This window comes from Necator americanus, chromosome II, assembly GCF_031761385.1.
Source record: "Necator americanus strain Aroian chromosome II, whole genome shotgun sequence".
NCBI classification, from domain to species: domain Eukaryota; kingdom Metazoa; phylum Nematoda; class Chromadorea; order Rhabditida; family Ancylostomatidae; genus Necator; species Necator americanus.
In genome coordinates, this window is record NC_087372.1 from 15,915,220 (window position 1) to 15,942,965 (window position 27,746).

At 40.4% G+C, this 27,746-nt stretch overlaps 1 protein-coding gene across 2 annotated transcripts; it reads left to right on the top strand.

The window, feature by feature from the left end:
* RB195_017990 (uncharacterized protein) lies at positions 1–27,645 on the top strand (the record flags this gene model as incomplete). Of its 2 annotated transcripts, none has more annotated exons than XM_064185215.1 (19): positions 1–31; positions 4,383–4,498; positions 5,209–5,281; positions 11,800–11,927; positions 12,011–12,118; positions 16,246–16,370; positions 16,607–16,650; positions 17,261–17,343; positions 17,557–17,705; positions 19,241–19,430; positions 19,490–19,626; positions 21,852–21,957; positions 22,015–22,152; positions 24,239–24,338; positions 25,708–25,801; positions 25,864–26,036; positions 27,165–27,282; positions 27,333–27,447; positions 27,562–27,645. In XM_064185215.1, 19 exons carry the CDS (start codon positions 1–3, stop codon positions 27,643–27,645), a joined length of 2,112 nt encoding a protein of 703 aa, XP_064041096.1. The 2 variants fall into 2 exon arrangements, with proteins under 2 accessions (XP_064041096.1, XP_064041097.1); XM_064185216.1 differs by lacking the exon at positions 1–31 and adding an exon at positions 3,817–3,886.
* Positions 27,646–27,746: the final 101 nt, after the last annotated feature.

Genomic DNA, 27,746 nt, shown 5'->3' on the forward strand with positions numbered 1-27,746 from the left:
ATGCCTACTATCTTACTCTTACTGCTACCAGGTAATTACGCTCAGTACTGCTTTCTATCCTTGTTCGAAACCCGGCTGCTACTCTCATTTCCTCGTTTATTTCTCTTTCGGATCTGATCTTTTCTTGAGCATCTCAAAGCATCTCCATACCTCCTTGAAACTGTAGGGAAGTTCGTCCTGCTTCGTTTTTAGTGGCACAACCTCACTTCGTACAAATTCCTACGCCCGAGTTTTGCTGCAATGCTTGCTGCGTGTTTGCATTGCTAGGCTATTGAGAGGTACTATCGTCTCCAGCCAGTTTTAATGTCCACTTCGCCCTCCTCGTTCTCTCCATAATATTTGCATACAAATTAGTTTATGCTGTACATCTTTCCAAGCATTCCAAAACACAACCGAAAACGTCTTGTGAACCTTTGTGATTCGTGTTATACATCATTGTGTTTACACTCACAGGACTCCATTCTTTCTCTTAGAAAAACGTGGCGCATTTTTTTTCCTAGAGAAATACCAATCAATCTCTTTCAAATCAACTTCTATACACTTTTCAAAAAAATCATAAGTGAAGCACTTTAGGGTTTTTGCATTTTATTTTATTCCACAGTAGTACCCAGAACTTCCCTTTGAGAAACTCCAGAAATACGACTAGAGATCTCCTCCCAATCACGCCCGGTCACTCCAAAAAGCAGTATTTTCTTAGCCTGGACAACAGAATGTAAAATTTTGTTGGTTTTCTGTAGAGGCGCTTCCGGTCACTCTTATGAAAAAATTTTTCTTTGTGAAAACAACAAAGAAAAAAGAAACTTCTAGACTATTTCTCTTTATTGAAAGATTTTTCAAAGCTTAAAACAAGACTATTTGCGATTAGACATTTCTGGAATTAATTTGCAACTGCTGAAAAGAAAAACTAAATAGCTAACCAGAGGGTGTTCATCGATCTTAGGTTGTTTCAAAGCGGGAAAAAAATGCTAACACCTTTATTTCAGCTTCCAGTAGTTTATACTCATTTCTGGACTATTTCAGGCTTTTACTTTACAGTGCCCTACTTCTTGATTTTAGAGGTAGAAGTTGGCAAGACTGTCCACGAAGTTAGAAATCCTAAAAGTCAAATTTTAAGCTCAACAAGAACTTTTCAAATTCAGACAGATTTGAAACTTTTAGAGCCGCAGTTTTCTCACCGGTGATCCTGAGAGGTAGGCCAAAGGTGTGCTTCTGGCATAGTTCTGAAGAAGACTTCAGAACTATGCCAGGCAATAATCCACTTCTTGAAATTTCGGAATTCTGTTTCTTCTCCCTTTTGATCGATAGAATACCTGTGTTCAACATTAATCTCACGCTAATGTTTCAACAAAAACAAGCCTTAATGCGAAAGCAGGAAAGATTGTGCGGATATCATGGCATCAAACATTGTCACCAGCCGATAGCCCATCAATTGACGCTAAAAAGAGGGTGCAAAACGATCTAATTGCATCTCCCACGAAAACGTCGCTATTCGATAGCGCAACATAGCCGCATCTAGCAAGTTTCTTTCTTCATTGTCCAGTCTCGAGTCTCGTAACTGCCGAGATCAGATCGGAGGAGAATTTGGCTACGCACCAAGTTTTTCTCGGATTTGAATAAAATCAACTCTCTTTTCCTCCAAATTCCACAACGTGATCCTTCTCAGGATCTTCTGTAGTTTCTAACTGTTGCACTTTTGCAATAATTTCTTAAAAATCCTTTCATAACGGTTGGGTTAGCGAGCTGCATTAGAATTTTGCTTCAATGATTCCGGACAGTTTGATTTACTTTTCAAAGACAAACAAAAGATGGAAGGTCAAGTATTCTATTTTATTTTTATTATTTGATGTCCTAATTTTCCCGGTCGAAACAAAACCGTTCCCTTCACCCTTCAGTCCAATTAGAATCTGCATAGGTCGAACAAATAATTGTCGTCTTCTAATTCTCTGTGAATCCACTTCTTCTATCTTAGCAGCCGGATTAGCTCTGTAACGTAACGTTTGTAAAGCACTGTTTCAAATGGAAGAGACATGTTGGTGAAAGAGACGGGGAAAGGGAAATAAAAAGAGAAATAAAAAGAGAAAACGGGTACCCAGGGGCCATTGTGATAGATATGGTCATCTGTGAGAAGGGCAGTCCTGGATTCTTCCTCCGTCTAGTGGTCCTAAACAACATAAAAAACTGACTTTTTTCTTTCGCCGAGAGGATGTCCTTCTCATGCACTTGGGGGTTCAGATCTGCGTTCAGATTTCACTAAATGTACACATCAAACTTGGAACTTCCTGCTTCTCAAGACCCTTTGGTAGCAATAGATGAGCTAGTGTGGTGAGGTAAGAGGTTTATGTGCGATTATAAGCCGCATAGTATGCTTCTTAACCAGTGTCACATAAGGCTCCAGGGTCGTTGACTGAAGCTGGTTTCTCTTTGCAGCCAACAGGTGTGAAAGAAACGAACACCACACCTGCAAAATGAACCAAAAAGCGGCCGCAATGAGGGCTAAAAAAGCCACGAGTATGTGCATGAAACCCGAACAAACTTCTTGTTCTGTGCCAAAAAACTTGATCTTCTCGTACCCACATGTAGAGCAGTTTATTATGAGGAAGCGAGGGAAGAGTGATGATAGTTTTTTGGATGTCATTCAATGACAGATGTGCTAGTTATCCAGTCAGTTCAACAGAATCCTGCTTACCCTTTTTTCTGTAGTTTCTCCATGGCACAATCGCTCTACACGCAACGGTTCCTGTTGCTCGATATCTACGGCTAAAATCCGCGCGGCTTCCACATTAATCCGCCACAATCGACGAGGCAATGCACCGTCGTTGTCGCCGAATGTTACGCAGAAGAAACGGAGGGCAAAAGAACTTTTGCGCCGTGAAAGTGCAGTGGTCGTCCGTCTTCGATCGAAGTTTTCTGCTTTTTTCCCCGTTAAAAAAATCAGCGTCAGAATGTTCTTTTTGAAGTACTTTTGGAGAACTCTTGTATATCGGGCTGCCGCAAAAAAGAAAAAGCGAAGTACTTAATTCCACCCCTCAAGCTTCCATTTCAAGGACAAAACGCATAGACAAATTCTATCTCATCTCGTGGCGGACGGCACAGTTCAAATCCGTAGTTTCTTCTTCTTCTTCTTCTAATAATAATAATAGGTGATGGTTTGATACCTGCCACGAGTACTGGGGAAGAAAACAATCACTGGATATGAATAAGTAGAGAATAAAAACGTCTCTTCTGGGTAATCCCTCTCCTCCTTAAAAAAAAACTCCAAAAGAATCGAAAAATTCCACTAAAGAAACCTTATGAAACTATCAGGATCATGACAAGTTTCGTTGTGGAACACACTGCTGTATAAATTTCCTTCGTCATTGTAGCATGCAAACATTCATAAAAGCTAAAAAAGGATGTCTTCCTTCACTACTGTTCTCCATAGTACTCAATTTTTCTGGGAAAATATGAACGCGTCATAAAGAACGGTCACCAGGGTTTGGAGTTACATCGGCGATACTCCACCAGCGAGTGGAACGTGTTTATTTCTTGAAGTTGGGCAATGTCGGATTACATTACGAGATGGGCAGTCAAAGGAAAAAAAGAAGTCCAGTTTGTTAAGAATTTTGTGTAGTTGCGCGAAAGATCATGTTTCACCCCCAATTTTTGGATTCTTTATTCGTTCGAATTTTATTTGTATCATAAAAAAGCGTACTTTGATAGAGATTCAATCTGCTGTCGGGAATCAGTAAGTTCCAGAGCCTGTTCCCGACCTAACATTTTTCTAGCTTACTTCTGTTCTGGCAAACATTCATTTCATTTCACTTTTTCCAGGTGTCAATGTCCAGTTCGTTTCTATTTGATGTTATGTTGAAATTGAACGAAAAGACCGGAAAAGATGTTTTGAAAAGTTCATGCCCTATTCTCTGTTATTTGCTAAGAAAACTGCATTCTTGCTCACTTCTCACTTGAACACAGCGACCAATGACAAGAACAATTTCACAGACCCATTCATTCAAGAACCGGTCGGTTCCTTTCCAGATCCAGAAGTAGGAGCCATTAATCTGTACTGATTGCCCAAGAGACCCAGTGATCTCTCTGTGTCTATTTTTTGAGCCGCGGAATGATGCTTTGTTAGAGTAGGCGGGTGTGTACGTCTTGAAACTGCTAAAGACGAACCGAGAACAGAAGAGCTCAAGCGAGTTTTGTCGCTGTAACGTCCTCGGCGTCACATACATGCGTACACGTAAGGAGAATGGGTGACGATGGCTGTGTAATCACCGCTAACGCGCGCACGTTGTATATTTGAATGGAGTGATAGAAACAAAGGGAAATCATTGAGCTACATCGCATCACATGGTCATAAGGACAAGGACACTTCACTGAGAAAAACGAGCACTTTTTAGGGGTGTTCTCGCAAACGCTTTCTCCCCCGATCACTTCAAAATTCAAATGTCTGACGAACGGGTGCTGCGACGAGCATGAGTGGTGTCGCTTTTGGGCATCCATTGGAGAATGCCAGGTGAGTCTCTTGCCGTTCGATCGTCCATGCGAATCTGCTTGTTGGTTGCGCGGAGTGATAAAGGAGGCAAAAAAGGGAAACTATCATTCCGTTGGTATGTAGTTCTCGCTGATGAGACGAGAAATGTAACCGACAGTTCCAGCGCACAATACCTGCACTATGCAACGACGACTGGTAGAGCCACTTTCGGAACAAAACTGTGATTTATGTAATTCTCGAAGGATTTTGTGGCTGTTGTGTTTCACCAGCGCTTGAAATGGAACTTTTACTCCTGCAAAATCTCTGAGAATATTTTCTAGTGCAGGAAAAACGTTTACCTGGTCCTTACAGTTCAAGAATAGTCTAAAAAAACTAGTACTTGTTTCCATGGCCAAAGACAAAAGATTGAATGGCCTTTGATCCTTGAGCGGTTCAGATGCACAATAAATGCTCATTTGTTTTAGAACAATTTTTCAACATAAAATATCCACATTTTTCGTCATTTCCGGTCGAATTTTTCTCTAAATCTCAGCTAAATAGAAGGTTTCTTGTTCTGCTACTCACCTCTGTTCTTTTGAAAAAGGCGAGATGTTGCGTACTTTGAAAAAAGATTCCAAAATCTGCTATTTGATAGAACTGCTGCAAGTCTATGGGAATATAGAGATTTTTCTTTTTCTGCTCCAACTTCAAGTACGATTTTTTTCGCTTGTAAACCATGGTTCCATCTCCAGGCAAATCAGGAATGGATGGCCGCAAATTGCATGTTAGCTTGCGGAACCTGCAATCTCCCCATGGTCACGGCACGTGAGTTCCACACAATTGTACACTAAATAGTTGATGTGTAACGTCATTCTTAAAGTTTTGTGGATCTTGACAACATGTATGGATTTTTCCTGTAATTTATTTGTCCACACATTCGGTAAATGTGACCTATTCAATGACGAAATCTAGTGGAAGGGAACCAAAAGTTTTAAATAAACTAAGGAAGCAATTTAAATTAATTTGAGTTAAAAGAAGGAAATTTCCTAGTAAAATGAACTATCAGATTGCAGAATCACTCTCAGTCGTTCCAATGGGTTCATAAAATAGAATCGAGATGTCAAATTCCATAAGGAAATTTTACTGAAGCGGGAATATCTCATCTAATCGAGCTCTTCAAGGATACCTTAATATAAACCAAACAAAAATCAGTTTAAAGAAACAAACTAATGCAGAATTTTTAAAACTTTTGTCGTTTTATGAACGAACGGTCTAAATTTAACACAGCAAAACTTCCAAACCCTCATATTATCTCTTTGTGCTCGTCTACCATGCTATCTTTCTACTTAGCTTAATTATCATGTTGTGTTTCTATTTTTATTTTATATTTTCTTATAATTTGTTGCATTTACTATTTCTCTTATATTTTTTGTCTAAGATTTCTCCTTGATTCCATCATTACGCTCTGGTCATGCTATCCGAGTCCGAATTCGCTAAGCAGCTGCAAAAATTCTTCTCACTTTTAGTTTTACCTAGTAGGCGTTCGTTTGTGTGACTGATTCACCGTACTATTCTCTCGTTGAAAAGTTTTGATTTTTTCTACGAAAGGGTCTCACTTGGCGTTCTCATTGGAAAAATCCACTAATTTCAAGGATTTTAACTTGCAAAGTGCAACCAAGCGTATTATCAATTTGCTAATTTATTTTTTAATGTGTCGTTTATTAGGACCTATTGAATTGGTTGAATTACCAGAAACTCATTCAATTTTCTCTTCATTGAAAAATTTTTCTATTTTTTTAACCAGCAGTCCAGGACTTTCTTCACAAAAAAAAATCCCACAAAGAAAAGAATTGTTAAAAGTCTGGAAGTTCTACTTAGCAACTTCTGACTGAACAATTGAATTATCTTTGAGCTGAGTACAGGGCTTAGCTTAGCGCGAGTTTTAGCTCATTAAGATTACCTTACGAATAAGCCATGAGTGCTTCGTATGTCCCTCTCTTCTGTCCCTGCGAGTGTTTTTGTTGTTTTTTACGCAGTTGGTAGGATCCCCTGAAGCGTGCGAAATTTCTCACGATGAAAGTGCTTTGTGCAAGGGCTAGTTCTTTTTCCTATTCTTCCCGCTGTTCCCGTTGACCGTGCTCGACCATACTCCAATTGGCGATAACCCTGACGGTTTCGTCGAAGAATACGATCAGAATGAGACAAGGTGACGAATGACAGAAGACAAATGACAGACAGACAGATGGCAGGACATCCACTCTCATAGCGTCTCCAACTGAAGCTGCCAGACGCTGAATGTACTGGGACGAGTTTAAGTTGCGCCCACTTCATGGACTCAAGGTCAACTGCACTGACTGCATCCATTTAGCGCAGTAAGACTAGCATTCCCACCATCGCTCTACATACCGAGAAAATGCAGGTGGGGAACGGCAGTCTCCACTGCTTTGTTGTCGCTGTTTGATATCTTTGTTGATCGAAAAAAAGAAACGAATAAACGCAGAAAACTGTTTAAGTCTAACGATTCACTTCCAGAGACCAGTTCTGTTCTTATGTTAAAACCATTTCTGGCAATACTTTTTAATGTCATAAACCATATTGAGGTGGTTCACCGGCCGGGCACCCCATCATCAGTGAACGGGAGGTGGGAAAAACTCGACAAGTGTTTCCTCACACACTAAGGAGCTAACTACCTGTTGTTTGGATCGTCTCATACCCTCTGCTTAACGGAGATGCAGTCGCAAACCTCTCTTTTTAAGGGAGATCCTATGACTTTTCCTGCTGCACCAAACCCCTGCGGATTTTCTGACCCACTGCCCTTCTCGTCTTTTGCTCTGGTTCAGAAAGGTTTGGTTTACGAAAGCAATAATGATGTTTCCAGTAAGACAGTAATCAAGCCAGGACCAATTTATTCCCTTCGAGAACGTTACTCCTTTATCTTCTGTGTTACAGGAATGCATGAAAAGAAAGACATGAGCATGGAGACCTTGAATTGATGAAGAATGATAACAATTCTAAGTATTTGGCTTGTTACAAGGTCATTTCGCTAGGAACCGGCTGATTGCGCATTGTTTTCAGAAATGGCGTCAAATTCGAAAATGAAAACTATTTCACAGCTATAAAGGAAGAAAGGAAGAACGGCGGAAGTAGTTCCGTGCAAACAGTATTCATTTGTTTTGTCCCCGAATCCAAGCAATTGTGTTTCTAAGTTTCTTGCATCGCTCTGCATTCTGTCAACACTTAAATCACTGGAAAAGTCACTCGGGATAACCAGAAAAAGCATTGTCAGCGCGTCATGGATCTGCAAAGTGTACACGCATGGCTACATGGTTTGTGTCTGGTTTAACAAGAAGCGCTTAACAGCCCGTGAAAGATTGCCTGGAAAGTCGTAAAAACGAAAGGGGAATAGTGGCGCTTTGACGGCGTGAACTGGCCGGTCTGCCCATCCACGAAAGCCCTCCGTGTGTGGACAATTACGTGCGGCCGGCGCGCACGCTCCCTTGTCATCCTGGGGTTTTTGTTGAGACCATGCTTTCACTACCCACTTCGCTGTAGAGGAACGAAAACGAGCTATAATAGAGCACATACTGCGCATCTATGTCAGAGTCCGTTACAAAATCATCCTATCCTGAAAACTGATCGCTGCCAACGCTGTTATGTTTTCCTCTCGATCGTCTCTCATTGTTCCAGAACTACTTTTCCCGCCGATAATTGCCGGTGCCCCATTAAAGAGTCCTGATCAACGCCACGCGATAAGAGTAGCTTTTAACTAGCATGTGAAAAACACAACAACAAACATACAAACAAGACTGTATTGACCTCGTGAAGGCACTCAGCGATGCATCACCGTTAGGTAAGGTTCGGGGATGCGGAATTATCATGCTTGAAGAGCACTGTGCTCTCGCTAGGGCAATGGAATGATTTTAGGAAAAGACTCCTCTGTTTATTTCTCCTTCAACATCACCATTTTAATATATGAAGAAGTTAAAATGATCGCAACAACCGACGTTTACGAACTAAGCAACGTACGAATTTTCGCAGCCTTGACGACATGACCAGTCAAGACATTGCGCGAAAACCAAGTGATCCATAAACTATAAGATACTGCATGGCGTGAACGACCAGCGGGGTCAGCTGCGCGCAGGTTGGCGGACATCCGAGTGTTTTTTTCTAAGCAACATAGTTACAGTGCCAACGACAAAGATTCCTCGAAGACTACTAAACACCAAGACGTTCATGAGACGAGTGAGAAAACGAAGCCACTTGATAATTAGTTTGAAATCGTCGCTACAGTTGCATATCTTTGCACTCTAATTAATACCTTTGAAATGCGAAATTTGGAATCCCAAGGCAATAATCTTAATGATGGTCAAAACCACCAAAAATCCCTTTGAAGCTAAGCGTGGAAGCCTCATGTGATCAACATTAACTATTTTGAGGAACCACAGAAAGTCAAACAACATCAGGCAACCACTGTTTTTTGTGAGCTGTTTACCGAGATTTTAAAGCGAAGGCACTTTTGTTCCTTGAGAAAGTATCGTGCATTTTATGAAACTGTTGATAGCGCTATTCTCCTGAACTGACAAAGTCCGTATTTTTCTTACGAACTACCTTCGGTTGCTGTGAATCCTAATTTTATGGCCGATACTTTCTCTTACTTTCCTTTATTTGTTATCATAGGCACATGGAAGAGTTTAAAAGCTCGACATTGAGAGTTTGGTTAGGAATGGTTGCACATACATGAATGTCGTTTCTCTCACTGATTTGGAAAAAGCCGTCTTCAAAATATCTAATATGATGTGCTAAAAATCACACAGATTTATTTAAACGAAGAACTGAAAACCATAAAGTTTCTCCGCAATGAATCAAATCTTACAAGTTTTTCTTTCGTTTGCCGATTTTCACTTCGCCACTATCGACAATATCGGTGAAGTTCATCTTCGCCTTTTACGACTCACGCCATTTTTTTTCATTAAGTCGGTCATTGGCAGAATAAAACTGAAACTCGAAAAATCCGTTGGCTTTAACCAAGGTCAGCAAGAAAAGAATCAACAACAGTTTAAAGTTATCAACATTTCAGCCGCCAACGAACATTTGAGTGTCTCTCGAAAAGTTTTCGAACGTGCGTATGTAGTTTTAACGAATTCATAGCAAGTTGCTCCACAACAAATCAGTTACGTCAAAATAGAGGGCATTTCTCAAATTTGAGAAGAAAATCTCGTCTTCATTAATTTTCCAACTAAATAAATCGTATAGCAAGCATGTAGGAATCACAAAAAAAAATAGCATGCATATGGGTACGTACTTTAATACTTGAGAATTTGTTATTTGTTTACTGAAGAAAAACGAATGAGAAAAATTTGAAGATCCGTGGCTTTTGAGGATTCAGTCATCAGAATGTTGTAGCTTTTTGCATGTTGCACATAGCGAAAAGGTCATGCTGTTTTTTTTTGACTTCTGTTCAAGAAGTGGCTGATTACGGAGTTTTCGAGAATGTAAATAGACTTCCGTGCGTACAAAGTTTGTTTAAAATGCAAGTAATTGCGACTTGTTTACAAAATGTAAGAAGAAAAATGTATGTTGGTATATGCAATTTAAAAAGAGATGAGTTTTATTTCATCAGAAATTCGGAGAAAAATGGAAGTTTTGGAAACCATTTTGTAAAATTTCTTGTTGAAAACATATATATGTGATATTACTCAAGTGTTTACAAAAAAATTTCTTGCAAACTTCAAATTTCGGCAGTAATGAAATTTTCACGAAGAAAGAGGACTTTGAAAATCCTGCAAATTCTGTCAAAACTCATTCATCATTAGCTGCTAAAAGTTTTGAAGAGAACAAACTTGTTTACTTAGATTTGATTTGAAAGAACTGAAATCTTCTCATCGGAAAGAACGAAGTGCACGGGCAACACTTGTTCTTGCGCTGAATCGATGAAAACTCTGCACTATTCGAGTTTACGAACGCGATTACTGCTGGAAGAGGTTGTTACCGATAGGTTCTTCCAGCATGTACGTTTTATTTGTTCGTGGAAGACAAACTTCAAAACAGAACTGAAATTTTTCATAATTCATCCAAATTCCCGGATTTTCGCTCAGAATTACACATCACGATACGTGTAAAATATTCTGCAATGGGTTATATTCGACGCGGAATGTGTTCAACTGTCTAACCGCGTCGCATCTACCGCAACACACTCTCTAACTAACTCACATAAACACACGCTCCTTCCTTTTCTACGGTTTAATCCCACCCGGTCGAAAATATATGTACAATATAAATACAACATTTAAAATCTTCTGAAATCACTTTGTTAAAGAGGGACAGTAGCTCAGATTTAGTTTCGAATAGTATCAAGGAATTAATACCATAAGCGCTTTCGGTTCCCTGATTTTTTATTTCAAGGATATTTTTTGTAATAACGACGAAACTGAATTTTGAAATTAAGATCGACATATAAAACTCGCGCAATCAGTACACCGCCCATACAAACATCATGACCACTTCCTTGAGTTCCACTGGCATGCTTCAAAAGTGTACAGACAGCTTTGATCGATTACAGGAGTGCTTGGACGGGAACGTCGCCATCCAGATGATGTCATCTCTCGAAGTTGCATTGTACTTTTTCCTTTTTATATCGTTTCCTTAGTGTCACTTCATGTGTAGCAGTCGGAATTCATTCAAAGATAACCGTGTTTGAGTTTTTTGAAATTCATCAGACCTTCAAGTCGATTACTTCCATTTTACATATGAATACAGTTGCACATTTCCGTCGGAACACACTGCAAGCCCTCTCTTATTATTACTATTATTTTTATTAACTAATTTATTATTATTATTAACTTATTACGAAGCTGTCTTCGATCGATGCACCGCAGAAGAGGACGTATGTACGACAGTGGAAGAGGTCACTACTACGCTTACGCGGTCCGCCCTGGTCAATCCTACAACTTTTACCACAGCATAAATTCGTTCCAGATTTAACTCCGGAGTGAGAGGACGAGGGCACTGACTCAACCCATCAAAATCCGTAGATCACTGCATAGAACGCGCTGGTTTTGATAAAATTCTGCTACTCTAAATGAATGTTGAAGACCTCGCAGCGTCTTAAAAGGATTGATTGACGCTGAGCACTTTGTCAGATTCTATCCTCTTCTTTCAACATTTCATTTTTATTGTAGGTCTCAGGTGATTAAACATAAAACATAAAAAAAATAAGAAATAAAAGCAAGGACAAAAAACAAAAAATAAAATGATGAAAAAATGAAATTAGAAAAAAAAATCATTTGATTGCCATCACCACAGTCAGTTTTCCCTTCGAACTCTGTTACTCTTCACTGTTACAGCGCTAACAACAATGCAGAGCACCTCGGAAAGTTTCACCGTAACGCACCCTGTACCACTGCAGCGGCTTGATATTCAAAGCGTCGACAGTTGCGAGGCGGTCCGAAACAACATGGCTCATGCTGCAGAGGTAACATATAACCGATCTTGACCTTCTGATACTATTGGCGAGTTCCTGGAAAATGTTCCCATTCCAAATTGAAAACCTTTCAGTTGATGTATGCGTCAGATCTAATCAATAGTGTCGAGGACAATTTTGGAAGAACTATGCTTTCTCTCGACGAGATTACGAAGAGTGTGCCGTCCGGATGTGTTCCGCAGGTTCCTTCCATCACTTGAATTACAAATCGAACAGTGATAGCATTGAAGTCAACTAGCAATTACACACAGGTTTGGCGCAATCAGTTAACTAATGTAGAAGTTACTGGTTCTGCTACTATTTGCCCAAGTTGAATGAACCTTATCAGCTTACTGACACTTTTATAAAGAAAAACGCCAATGTGTAATGGAGTCAGAACGGCCTAAGGCCCGATGCAGATGCGCTCTAAGTGGCGCGGTTGAGGTAGCAGTTGGAATCGAAGAGGGATCATGGCTAACTTCGCTCAGATTGCACACAGCTGCAGTTGGCACCGTAGTGTTTAACTGCTTCTACTGGAGAGGGAAGATGCAAGAGGAAGGGTATGCGTGAAGCAGAGAGAAAACGTGCGTTGCGGCAGACGCGTTACAGTCATCCGGTTCAGAGCGTTGTGCGCTTACTGTACGTGATATCGTCATCGCTGCTGCATTCTAGCCTACTCTTCTCTGTTCCCTTATTTGTCTCTCCATTGAGGAGGTCTCTTCCTCAATGGAAAGACAAATAAGGGAACAGAGAAAATTTGTTCCTAGCTTAAACTTGTCACTTCTCAGCTCATTTTTTGATGTTCTCTCTTTCTCTCAGTTCTCTCTTTTGGCGTCGATAAAAAATTCTTCGTTGCATTTGGTTGATCTACAATGTGGTCTTGTCCCTTCCTAACCCTCCTTCAGTCGCGCTCGGGGTCATTGCTTCGCACTTAGATGCTTCTGCGAACTTCTTCAGATCTGCGGCCACTTTCACTGCCACTTCTCTTTGAATCGCTTTCGGAGGCGGTATTTCTTCTGCGGATTTTCGTACGTTCACATCAAGTTCCATTTCTTTGAAGTTTCCTCTGTTATGCGATATGTGGGGAGGAAAATAGGTGGAAAATCTGTTGTACTTTTCCATCGGTGATTTGAAAGCCTCCTCGATGCAAAGATGCTGACCTGAAGACTCGAGTCTTCTCGGTGTTCCAGGGGTATTTGTGTAACATCGCGTCTCTGTTGGGCTGGAATTGTACAGAACATGTGCTCATAGCGGCAAAGAAGTAAGTTTGAGTGTCTTCGGTGGCAAGGGTACACCAATCTTTCATTAGCGCTCCTTGCGATAATGGGACTGATTTCCTCCCCTTCGCTGCCTCCACTACTCAGTGCGAAGGGCAGAAACGAACGTTTGCTGAGGTGAACTTTCTCGAGCGATCGAACCACGGATACGTTTTGCGAATTGTGACCTATTCAAGGCCGTAAAACTAAGTTCTTTAAAGGCAGCGTGTCATAAAATTGACGATGTTGGGTCTCTGTGTGCAAACATAGAGGCCGGAGTATAGGTAACGAGTTGAGCGTTGCTCCGCTCAATTCACCCTATCGTAGTGGAAAAAACAGCAAACTGCTCTCGTTCCTACGAGGTGCCCTTAGAATGCACCACCGTTGTATACGCTGAGGGCACCACATTGGTTTTACTTGAGTAGGCTACTGAGGAAACCCACTTGATTTTGGACCAACCGCTCGTGATGTGACGCGAATTGTGACGCGTTTTTACGTACCTCATAGGAACAAATACCGTTTTCCACCTTCGGAACCAACAGGGGAGTTGAGCGGGGCGACTCTCACACTCGTAGTCTACATCCCAAACTTTATATTTGTCCATATATAGTAGGGTTAAAACAACACGAAGCACGTACGCAATTGCGTACGCAGCCTCTCTCGAGGCGCTTCGGTGGAACGTAGTGAAACCCTTGCTGGCAGCACCGCTCGCTGCACTTTGCGACAGTCCTAACTCTGTTCCAACTGCTGCCTCCACCGCGCCGTTTCGAGCGCGTACGCAAATGCACCGCAACTGCACTCATGATTCATGATGTTTTGACCCGACTGTACATCGTCAATTTCGCTGCCTTTAAGTCAGGCGTTTTCATCTTTTCGATCAAAATTAAATCGGAGGATTTCTCTCAGAAAGTACGTAAGTCGAACTCGGCGGTAAGCAGGTCATTCTGAAGCATTGACGTCGAATTGTCTTCCGACATCCTTTTACTTCACAAATATTCACTATTCTCGTATCGAACTCGATCTCATGCGATCGCATAGGTAAGATTTCATCTGCATGCTTGCAGCGCGCTTTTTGTTTAGGATCTCTTTCATGTGGACCAGCTCGTGTTTCTTCCTGTAAGGCAGATTCGCATCTCTGATGACAGTCCCTCACCTCTCGTACCGATAGAAACATCTTTGTTAGGAATTCTTATAGGAGGCAAAGTTTTGCGCATACTTCGTAAAATGAAATCGTATTCAGCGCTAAAATGATGGGAATTCAACAAGAAGCAGGCTGAGTAAGAGGTAACTGACATCTCCATTCTTTCAGAATGGATATTTTCATGAAGATATCACTACCTGCGGTTCAGGCGCATTAAGATGCCTTTATGTCACTTTTGTTCGATCAGTTGCTTGCTTGTGGTGAAATCTTCGTACTTCTGCAGTTCCTGTTCTTCGCTAGTCTTCTTTCTTCTGCGCTCTCTTCTCCGCTCGTTTTGCGTATTTTTGTTGAATCTCGATAGCCGCTTCTCAAATCCTCGGGATAAGTGGTCGTTTATGTGAGAATACTAGCTAGAAACATAACACACACAGGCGGAAAGTTTTCGTTCTTTAGCACATCCATTCTTCTGTATTTATCAAAACCAATTCGGGAGTTTCCTTCAATATTTTCGTCAAATTTAAGCTGGACTTTTCTGCTCGCATTCACTACACCATAATGCGCTGCTATACGCTCTAGGAAAACTTGCACACATACATAGTTTGCGACAATGTACTGGACGAGTGGAATTTAAGAAAATAGATGGGATGTAGTAACAACTGCTTCTTTTGGGACATTCAACATATTTGTGCTAGCTGATCCTAATATGCAGATGAGTAGTTCTGATGGGTCACGGTTACGTGGTAGAAGGATTTTCTAACCTCCGAAGTGATTCTTCCTTGTTGTACCATCTCCTTTCATTGGATAGAAGCAATCAAATCGAAGACCTGTAAAAGTCGGTGGAGACCAGAAAAACACACCTGTCAAACTGATCTAGACTTTTTCCTGCAAAAAAAACTTGAAGAACACACCGATAGCACCACTTCGAGAAGTAGGATGACCGCGTGTTCCTGAAAGCTTAACAATATGGAATCTATGTTTTAAGCGCGGATTATCAATTAGGATACAGCTGATGCCCGTTCCGTTAGATTCAGCGATCGCTAATGAGCACTAATGCATCACGTGATCGTGCACTTGTTCAGCCTGGTGAGTAGATCATCCGTGCCGTGATACATCCGAGGGAACATAAATTAGTGTCATAGATGAAGGGATCGAAATTATCGATTTTCCCGTCAATTCAGTCCATTCATCAAATTTGAAAGCGCTATCTTATCCTTTATCGGATTCGAAAGAAATTTCCTAACTCCGTTTCTTGTATCCAAAAATCACCGGAAAAAGCAAAGTGAGACGCGGGTAGAGAAAAATTTCAAAGTCTACCGTCATCCAGTAATTCGAGGAAGTAATTAGAGCCATCAATCAACATGATAAACAACGTTTCTCGGATAATAGTACCGAATTCTCACAAAATGAGGAAAATTTCAAGGATGGTATTTTTGAGGTTAGCAACATATCTTTAAAGACTCTATCGCTTCCCACACAGAATGCAACCAATTTCCCTGAACCATATGTACCTTCTATTGCAAATATTACAATTAAATAATAAATTGTATCAATGAGTAATTACCGAATATTGTCTCCTATGAGGCTTTAAGAGAGAGAACGTTATTTGTGGCAACGCTGTGCTGTACTGTTTTTGAATGGTGCATGTTTTATCCTAACTTCTTCTAAGCCGTGATGAAAATTTCGTCGAACAAACTTTGGTAAACAGTTCAACGAAAATATGCAGGAGGTGCAGATCTGACAGAGAAAGATCAAAAAAGCAAAAAGCACATCAGCTCTCGCCTATTTTTTGCCAAACAAGAAAACAAACCGAAGAGATTTCGTTCCATCCTCTGGAACGAAGATGGAGCAAAAAAAACATGCTCGGGATTGTATGCGGGAAAAGTAGACTTTTATCGCAAAATGCAGTTTCTTCTTCAATATCCTGCAATTCCAGCTACAACCTCATGGTGTCGACTGCAACAGGAATCTGTGCTATCACTTGATGTTCCGTACCCTGGATGGAACGTGCAACAACTTGCAGAAACCGATGCAAGGTGCAGCGTTCCGTCAGTACATCAGGTCAGTCTCGCGTACACGTGGACGTCGATGTCCGTTGGTACTTTCGCATCCCGAAAATCATGAGCACTGGAGATGAGAGTAGTAAGTAGAAAACGTGTCTCAAGTCTGTCGGAATGGAGATAAGAAAGTGAAGCCACCATAAAATCACCTTCATCCAACAAATTTTCGGAATCTAAAAGGAATCCTTTATTAGTTCGCGAAATCCTTCAAATAAATCCTCGGAACGTATATTTCAGGCATTTCCCGCCGCAGTACGACGATGGCAAGAGCGAACCGATTTGTAAGTTCGCGTTCGTTTTTTCCCACGTACACATTCTTTCCCGCATTAGCGTATCTGTTTTTCCGTGAGATAATTTCGTTTCCTTAAATTTTATTTCTATTTATGACAGGGAAATTCCACTACTTTAGGGAAGAATTCGAAAGGGTTCCACTACTAGAGAATTCGTCTCTTAATTGCTCGTTCGCATTGATGTGACTTACTATAGGAATCAGTTCAAGAAAATTCCGAATGGTTGCGAATACGAGAAACATATTCAATTAATTTTTGAAAAATGCCACCAAAGAGGTTGCGATGAACTCCTATGCCAGCATCCTAAATACAGTGTCTAATGACATCGATACTAAACAGATGGAATCGTTCAATAAATCGTTCGATATTATATTCGTTACCTTCAACATTTCTGGTGAATTCTTTTAATGCAACGTTCTACGAAATCGGAGTGATTTAAGAATATTCATAAAATTGAAACCTCCACTGAGCTTACGATTGGAGAGTTTTGTAAAATCAAGCTTTAAGAAAAACGCTTCCCTCAATAAATTTACACCCGCATTCACTTCAAAGTATCTGTGTACGCGTTCTCCCTCTTTCTTCGTCTAAATCATCTGTTCAGCCTCCATCATTCCATCTCGCCCAACTGCTCGCGAATCGAATCGCGTCATGCTGTCCTCGGCACAAACGGTCGTCCACGACAAGGTGCGTGAGAAAACGACGGAGAAGTGCGTTGCGAACCTTGAAAAGAACTTTATGTTCTCGTTCTTTACGACTCTTTTGCGGGTTTACAATGCGAAATTTCGCTTTCTACACTTCCCTGAACGAAAGAATCTCGAAACCTTGCTGTAGCTGTAAAACTGCTTGGCGATGTGAGCACGAAATTTAAAAAGTCTAAAAAACGAGCTTACTTTTCAGTTCAACAATTTGATGATGCAATGGGGACAATTCATGTCGCATGATATGGCAAAAACAACTCTTCAGCCATCTGCTCAGTGTACTTCTTGTGCTCCAGTGAGGTCGAAGTGTATGCCGATACAAATAACACCTAAAGACCCGAACTCGGCGTGAGTCATTTTAATTGGAGGAAAATATATACACCACAACTTTGAAAAGGGAAAGGAAAGAAGAGTAAGACAAGAAAGGAGGAAACAATATGTTGTTTGATCTGTCCTCTTAGCAGAGAACTCCGCCAAGTCGGCATCTGATCATCTGATCCAGAGATAAGACAATAACCAACTCAATCACAGCTTCAGCGGATGAAGTATGAAACTACTGTTTTTTCTCTTCATAAAACTGATATTCATGGTAAATTCGAATGCTTGATTTAATTCTTTTGAATCAAGAAAACCTTTCTGAAATCGGTTCATAGGGAAGATGTGGCCTTGTCCATCCTTTTTTGTGTCATTTTCGAGATATCCGCCTATTTTCACTTCACAACATCGAAGAGCTGCATTAGGTTTCCTAAGAGCCCAGCAGTATGCGCGTTAAAAAAAAGCAAAAAGCATAATAATAAAAAAGCAAAAGCATAATGGGTAATACCACGACCAAGCTTCGTTCTTCCTCAAAAGTTCCGCCCTTGCGAAAATCCGATACTAATGCAATTATAAATTCTGCTAACATAAAAAAAAACAAATTCAGGAGAAGGACACCTAAAATATTTTAACCTACACTTTGCAGAATATGAGTTATAAAGAAATCACATTTTTACGGTTAAACTAGCTAATCCAACGATTCTGTTGAAATTCATTGTGTATTTCGTTCATTAAGTTTATTATTGGCTAATATTAAAAACGTATAATTACGTGTGATAATTGGTATCTACACAGAAGGGAGGTGGAAGAGAGGAATCTTTTTTAACTAGACATTTTCGTATCACTTTTTTTCCAATGAGAAACAAAGGTAAATTTCATTCTCACTAGCATTGTCTTTCATAAAACATTTGGTGTAGCGGTTAGAGGTTCCGCTTCCTGTACGATCGATCGGAGGTTCGAAAACGCTCCAGTGCTCACCAAGCCTTTCACCCCTCCGGGGTCGATAAATTAGTAGCAGACTTGTTTGGGAGGATAAAAGCACTGACTTGACACATCGGCTAGCCACCGCAAGTCATTGTACAGGCCAGTTTCACGTTCGTAAACCTCAAACCTCATTCTGAATTGAAGTGAACGTGGGGGCGCATCCCAAGCGGACTGATTAACGCCAGAAACTTTATCCTTTTCCTTTATCCAGAGTCCTGGTCTCCTAAGACTTAATGTGACAGAACGAAAAATAAATAATAAGACCGAACCAGGAGTTAACGTAATTTCTGCAGTATAAAAGAACTAGAGTAGCCCTCTTTAACCAATAGATAGGTCAAAAAGAGCATAAGAGAAAATTTCTTCCACTTAAGTGAAAGTCGTGATTTTCTTACAGCTTTTTAGTGTATGCCTACCTTTACTTATTATCCATTTCGTACCTGTTTATTTACATTATTCGTCTTTTCGAATCCTATTTTAGATTTTTGGACACAGTGAGGCTAAGTTCTATGAATCTTGTTATTTTCTTCCTGTAGGAAATATTATCATGGTTTGATTTTCTCCACAAACACTGGGAGTTATTGCAGGTTCAAACAGAAGCAATGCCTCAAAGTATCGCGATCAGCGCCGATTTGTCACGTGACTCCTCGTGAGCAACTCAACGAGAATACAGCTTACATTGACGGGTCCATGATCTATGGATCGTCGCCGAAGGATTTGCACAAGTTCAGAGAAGGCAGGACTGGGCTGCTGAAGATGAATCGCTTCAACAATCAGGTTTGCTCTCTCTCTTTTTTGAGATTCAGCACCAGGATAAGAAGGAGGAGAAATTCCAGATTGTTCTTCCTTTTGATCAGTCGAAATGCCCTCACAAGGATAAGTGCACGGCCTCGTTCACAGCCGGTGATATACGTGCCAACCTGTTCGTCGGCCTCAGCAGTCTTCACATACTTTTTGCACGAGAGCACAATAGGTGAGCGTGTGTTTTTTGGGCAGAGATCTTTTTCCTTCCTCCTTCTTGCCGAACAGGCTGAATTTTCTCTTCTTGCTCATAAGTAGAGTACTATCTCTTTCGCCTAGAACCATAATGTGCAGTAAATTGCCTGAAATTACGAAAGTATTCTTCCATTGGAAGTCATTTAAGCATGCTAGTTCGGAAAATTGCGCAGGTTTTCCTAGTAGTGTTCAAAAGGTGCGCGATTCATGCAACGATTCGGATTTTTAAAAGAAATTGTTCATTGTAGTTCTCTATAGAACCGAAGAAAAACCTCGTAAGAAAAGCAGCAGAGAGGTTCCCGAACATCTGCCACTTATTTCGAGTAATTTGTAAGTAAGTTGACACAAGGAGAGAAGAAGAAGATAGATTATAAAGTCACAAGACATTTCCGGTGTGACAACGCGTCGTCAGCAATAAGACGGAGTTTCTTTTGAAAAGTTGTCCTATTCTCCTAAATTCGAAATTGAGATGTAGAATGAAGAAGTAAAATCAGGAAATTACCGCGTTTAATGTCACTATTTTTGCGAACTCCCACATTTTAATTTCGCCCCCTATACTCATTGCCTATATCTAGAATGTCTAGGACGCCCCATCTAAGTATGGTTAGACGCATCGCAAATTACATTGGTTTAAAAATTGAACATTACCTTGACCTGGGAACCCCCTTCTTCAGTAACAGGATGCAGACAACAGCTACTTGCTATGCATCGTTCGCTGGTATAATTATACTCGCCATATAAGGTTCGCAGACGATCGAAGGTCTACAGATTCCCTTACCGGAATGAACCGGGGAGACAAAAAAAAGAAGAAAGAAAGACCCGAGTGATATTATTTTCTTTCTCTTTTCACTATTTGTAGATTTGCTTGCCTGTTTTAATTCAGCCACTGTGGTTACATTTTTCTACGTCAAAAGTACGTCCTTCTGTATGTAACTAACTAGATAAACAAGGAGAATTTGCCTACGGTTAAAAATATGTGGCATGAAGTGTATAGTACAAAAGTAATTCTTTGATAATTTTAAGCTCATCTTCGAAAAACATCTTTCCTCAGATTTTCTCAACGATAAGAAGTTTCCCATGAAGTTATTCTCCGTCACGAAATGTTCTTTGAACGCTTGATTTGGAATGCGGAATGCGTCGATGTCCATTACGTAATGTAAGGAACGCATTTTCGAAAGTGATCAGAACGCGAGGGAACGAAATCCATCGCTCGCTTCACATTCAGCAGCGAATTCAGCACAATTGCAAAACTTATTTCAAAGCTTTTTAGCATATTCTTACGAAAACGTACGCAGAAAAAGATAATTCCATTTTACCCGACTGCCTCACAAATGTACTTTTTTAGCTAAAAATATGAAGTATTTCCACCGATTTTGTCCAACTTAAAGCTCGCATAAATGAAAGGTGTAGAGGTTCGCTTTCGTTGCTTTTTTTTCCTAGATGCATATTTTGTGAACAAAGTGATGATACATTACCGAATATATCGATTTTGAAATTGTCGATGCTCATGCATTTTTTCATCTGAGTTTGAATGCACCACCTAGGGAGTTTTTAATATTATGTTTCTTCAGTTATATAACAAATCGAGTATAGGATGTAGCCTGCAAATATTACTGTGAGAACGCAAAAATTCTACGAAATCCAGAAATCAGAGGTATCAAGAGCATGAATTTGCCAAACGAGGTAACAATTTACGCTCGTAAGATTGACGGAGAAAAGTCGCACGAGGTGAACTAATGATAATTGATCTAATCTTGCTATGTTTGATTCCGTCTTTCATGTAGATGCAAAGAGTGACGTTGTGTGTGTAAATTTGTGACCCTGCTGCATTTGAGGTCTCTGATTCTTGTACGTTAACTGAGTACTGAGATCCCATCTGACATTGAACACCTGATCAGACATTGAAGATTTCTCTGCACACCACCTTTAAACACGTTGTATGCTTATATCGTATTTCTCAGTTTGTTCGTAACACCTCATATGAAAATGGCATAACTCGGCGAGTCAACGAGAGTCGAACAAGACTCTCGGCGGGAGAAAATCGTGACAAAACGAGAACATCGCGTTAAACGTAAGCATTGCATTGCGTTTAGCACCAGAAAAAGTCGTTCGATACCTGCTACGCATAGAAGGGGAACCTCATAAACCTTTGGCACAAAGAAGTAAAGGAGTTTCGTCAACGACGAGTTTCACTCATTCCAGAATTGCTCGGCAACTTCAGGACATGAATCGGTCATGGAGTGGAGATCGTGTGTTCCAGGAGACGAGGAAAATTGTTGGAGGAATCATTCAAAACATACTCTTCAAGGTAAAAACTCAGCTAATGCAGAAAGTATTCCTCTTAATGAATAACGAATCCTTTAAGGAATACCTGCCGAAATTGCTCGGCGCCGCTCATTCGAAAGTGATTGGTGACTACAATGGTTACGATAGCAGTGTTGATGCTACGATCGCCAACGAATTCACTACATCTGCCTTCCGTTTTGGTCATGGCATGATTGAGGTAGTTGAAGACACAATCCCTTCAAATTACAGATTTTAGTCACACGTTTAGTCCCAAAAAATCGAATTAAATTATTGGCGAGATAGTTGCCTTATCTTCCTTTCCACTTTTTTGAGAGTTTTACCAAACATCACTGAGAATTGTTGCTGTTTGTTATGGTCCAACAACTAGACATGAAACCAGTAAGAAAAATTGTTGTGGTGAATCCAGTGCCAGCAAATTTTTTCTCGATGCGAAATCGTTCTCACGCAACTACACTACGACGAACGACCACTTCTTGTAGTGTGTTGACCATCCACCTGTCTCAGGTATGTGCATATGTACATGGTCATCGATGGAAACTCGTAAGGTATTATGAAGACAAAAACACTCAAAATGTAGAGAAACATTAATTTTTTCTCTACATTTTGAGTGCAGTGCATGCATGCAGAGAGCCGAGGTCCACATCAGTGTGCATCAATGCCTTTTTGCCATATCATTCACCCCAGGACTCATTTATTCGGCTATTTTGAAGAAAAAAGCTACCTTGCAGAGAATTTCTAATTCTTTGTGGCCAAATTAATGAGAAAAATGATCTGCAGTCCTGTAACTTCATTAAATCTCGTAGATTATAACAAAATACCGTAAGATCGTCCTTTTTTTTAATTTTTGCTGTTGCCTTGGTATGAAAGAAAGACTCACTGGAAGAAAGACCAGTTCCTGGGCTTTTGTAGAATGGAAGCAAATCGGAGGTTTGATCAAAAGAGAGTGAAACAAACTTTCTTCCAAACAACTATGTGCAACCATTTTACATCTAACTCATAAATTCTTTTCTTTTTCAACCTGAGATCTTCCTGAGCTTCCGGCCTTGAATTGAACTTTAAGTTGAAACTGAGCTTTGCTCTGTTTATCCTAACAATCCGGCAAAACTACCTGCGTAAATGAAGATTATATATCCTCAGCCCTGCACAGGAAAAAAGAAGAGATCCAGAAAGTCTCAAGAACTTCTTTCAAGTTTCAAATATGCGTCATTTTTTTTTACTTTTCTAATCGAGTTAGACGTTGAGATCCTTTTGTCGAATAGAACTGATGATACTGAGATTGTTAGCTAAATATGTACTATATATCTACATAAATAACTGTGATGTATCCTTCCCTCGCTAAGAACATCCTGTTTGGGGTAGTGTTCCAAAGCTCCAAATTTAGCTGACCGTTACTATTCTGACAATTTTTACACAACTCAATTACTAACAGCCCCTGCAAACCAGTTGTGTTCAACCGAAACGTCGCGATGCGCCATACTCCTCTTTCGTCACAATTTCTTCTCCCTGATCTGCTTCTATCAAAACGCATCATGTTGGCCTTATCCAAGACACTCCGACTATATCGCCGTTTGGCACAGTCAGGGTAGATTCTCTGAATACTAAAGTGCAAAATATACTAAGAAAAAGAAAATGTTTGATTAAAGCCAACAACACACACCAAAAATCTTTCCAGATGAATGGATGTTTTTCAATCCTTCTCCAAAGTATTTTGGAAAACTTTCTAACTTGGTTCAGTTAGCTCAAACCGTTCGTTGCACATCAATGTGTAATTTGTTACGCTGTTACTCACATTCTTGATTCTCGTCACTGTAACATTCGACAATTGGAAGATTCTAATGGAAAGATTTTGCAAAACAGAAGCGGTGGAACTGGAAATGTCTCGGAATTTCTTCCTTTTTACTTAGGATGACATCCTGGAAACTTTAAGTGTGACAAACACAAACGAGTGTCTCAGTAGCTTTTTATAAATCGTTTATACTACGCTGCGAGCAGATTCAAAATAATTGTTTTTAAACTTTTTCTCATCGTTCTTATGGATTTCTGGAAATGAAGTGAAGTGCAGCAAAGTCACCGTTTGACATTCCTTCCGTGCATATGCCATCAATTCGATGTTAATTTTCAGTTCACGATGTTACTCATACAAATCTCGTTCTGTTGAAAATTGGGGGAAATCCGTATCTATAGTTCCTACTCCTTGATTTCAGGATTCTATTTTTTTGGAGACAAAAGCGAGAGTGCGAAACGAGTCCGAAAGGAGAGCGTCAATAATCCATGTTTTCCAGGAGTTCTACAAGCGAATCGACTTCTCCGGCGAAAACATCACTCATGGCGGTTTCTTTTTCGGTGACGGCGTGTTCAAGTCCAGTAAAATCCTCTTTGAAGGTAATTCTAGAAGCACTCTTCTTTACGTGCAGTAGCTTTTTTTCTTCTGCAAGAAGGAATGTAATCGGGTGGGAGTGGTTCGTTAAGCGTGGATCTGTGATTGAATTAGGCAATGAGAACACAAACCATTGACCTTCACGTTGTTCTCGTATACTTACGAGCATTCCTTTCCTTATTATTCGTGTTACTGCCAAACCTTCTGTTTCTGAATTTAAAGAGCTGGGAATTTCATGTGAAACGTGTGAGAGGTTCACACTTCCAATTCAGAAAAAATTCATGTTGTCATCCAGGATATTAGTCATTCTTACACAACATATATTATACATAAAAGTCCTTGAGAAGTAATTATTTGAAAGGATGGTGTAACGCAGTGGTAAGAGGATCTAGTGCGTCTATAAGGCCATATAAGGGGATTCCAGATCGCTGATATCATCCAAACCTCTCGTACCTTCAGGGTCGATAAGTTGGTTCCAGATTCGTTTAAAAGGATAAACACACTGATTCATCGATTGGCGCTACAAGTCATTTCATTTGTAGTATACTCGAGAATGTATATTGAAGTCAAGCGCATCGATGCCTGCCAAAAGGATTGATCAACGCCTGCTTTACCACTCTTATTTTCTAATCTTTCAAGAAGGGTAGCTAATTACCAAAGGAGAAATGAGCAAATTTCGTTTGGTAAGCACTTTTATGCAGAGTTTGTCTTTTTTTCATTGGAAAAGAAGCTGCAAACAAGCACACTTTTTCAAAAAAATTCTCTACGGCCTTTCGAAAAATCCTGGTCTATTAGGGAATTAGGCGTAGGCTGTTACGTTGGAATCGTCGTGGAAAAACACAGTTCTCAAATTTTGAAATGACAAATTTCGTAACTGCTCATGAAATAAAAATGGGTCGATTATTTTCAATACTCTGAGAAATCTCGTCGAATGCCTTTATCAAAGGGAATTACGAAAATGATGACGACAGAGTAAAAGGTTACCATATAGGCTCAATACAAAAATTCCTAGAAGAACGTTTTCCAGAATAATTGCTATTTTTACAGTTCCAACTATTACAAATTGTCCTTTCTGGCATATACGGTAGGCGCTGAATGTGTTTGGCCGTAGTGATTCTGCGGCGAAGGAGGGCGCTGGTGCTCCGCTTGCCCTAAGCACCTGACCTTCTATGAAGAAGTTTCGCTGTGTTCATACGGAGCCTCGGAGAATTAATGCTGCCACTCCGAATGAACTCTTTTTGCAACGACTCTATATTAAATGCCTTAGAATCAGTTGTACACCTATTTTTGCATTTATTTCGTAGCAGCCTTATACGAAACGGTTACGCTTTTACAAAAGAAGCTTCGACTGATGTGCACCCAACATATTTGCAGGTGGCATCGACCCAATTATTCGAGGTTTCATGAGCACAGCCGTTAAACGACCGCACCGCATGACTCCAGCTATCACAGAGAAGATGTTCGGCAGGTGAAGCTACTATGCAGTAATACTCCACTACTCATCCTGTGTTCAATCCAACTTCAATTCAGCACTGACCTCGGATCCCTCAACATTCAAAGAGGTCGTGATCATGCCATTCCTTCCTACAACACCATGAGGACTTTCTGTGGACTGCCGCGGGCTGAAAGCTTTGAAGATTTCTCCGATATGATTTTAGATCACAATCTACGAGTTGGATTAGGCCGGAATTACAACACCACCGGTATGAATCACTTCCTTCTATCAGGTCGAGGAAAAATCAGTGACTTTTTCTCTAAATTTGAAAATGCCTATGGAAACAAAAAGTATAAGCGAAATGTTGTAAGCCATTTGATAGAGAATTTCCTGCTCTACATGATGCTTCCATCACAATTTGTTTCTGATGCCATCGATTAATATCTTTTCATATCATTAGAATGAAGAGTAAGATGTAAAAAATCGAACATTGTCGACATCCTCTGTTTTTTGCATTTAAAGGCATCACTCCACGAATCTGAGGTGGTACAGATTTCAGGTGGAGTATTCGTATACGGGATGGGAGACTATAGAGAAGGGGGTGATTCCGTCCGTTTCTTCCTAATTGCCGTAAAAAACGGCCCGGAATATACTGCTTCATTCGTTTTGGCACACTATTTTCTACAGGGAGTTCGACTGGAGCGCGCCAGTCTTGTGCGGCGCCGCATCTTCCTGGCCGTTTTTTACGGCAATTAGGAAGAGATGGACGGAATCACCCCCCTCTCCGTGGTCTCTGAAATCCGTACCACCTCAGATTCCTGGAGTGATGCCTTTAAAAAAAGAAGCAAAAAAAATGGCAAATAGTATGACGTCTCAGTGATCATAGTGAATGTTTGAAAAACGCTGAGAACGATAGCAGGAACAACAATGGAGAGTGTGTTTTTCGACCGATTACCGGCAGTTCTTTTTCTTTCGAAAAAAAAAAACTGGGCCGAAATGAGTTTTTTCCACTGTCGAGGATAGTTGACCGACCGGCGTTTGGTTCATCTTTTAGGCCGAAATTCCAATTTCTTAAGTGACTTCGAATTTTCTAACTCCACCAAGCTCAGCTGCAGCAGCCTTATAGTTCTGATTAAATTCATAAATAAGTGCTGTCAAAAATGTTCTGTTTTAATCAACTGATTGAAGTAGGAAGACACAAAAATTGATGGGATCGAGAAATTAGAAAAATACCATCTTGTAGAACAAGTAATTCTTTATCAAAGATGTGCAATGCTTTGCCAAAACTTTTTATTCGGTACGTGTATTTTTGAGTTCGAAAACGGCTATATACTACTCCTCAACCTGATATTTCACAAATAGAATCCATCAACTTTGTTCTTAATTGAAAATGCAGACGATGTCGACTTTTATGTCGGCTCCATGCTCGAAGACCCTGTTGTTGGTGGCCTGGTTGGCACCACCCTCAGTTGTGTGATTGGCGAACAGTTCAAACGACTTCGAGATGGCGATAGGTGAGTTCTCGTCCATGGTTCTCAAAAACTTATCTTATGATGTCATTCAGGTTCTACTACGAAAATCCGGGAGTTTTCACTCCAGCTCAGTTGGCTGAAATTCGTCGATCCTCTCTTTCACGGATAATATGTGACAATGGAGACCACTTTGAATTGGTATCTCAGGTGACTTTGCGCTTCAGAAATTGTTTTTGGAACCGCTTCAGGTTGTTTTTTTATGGAGAGGCCTGGAATTCTTTCGAAACTGTCTGACGTGATTTCAATTTTTAAACTATTTAGGATGCCTTCCTACTGCCAGGTCCTCAATTAACACCATGCAATCAGTTGCCAGAGGTGGACCTAACAATGTGGAAGCTTCACTAGTGCGTAGACATGACACTGTACGTAGCTGTATAATAAGTCAACTTCGCCAACATTCCACAATGTGCTGCGCTCATGAGTTCGTCGCCGGAAAACCTCTCTTC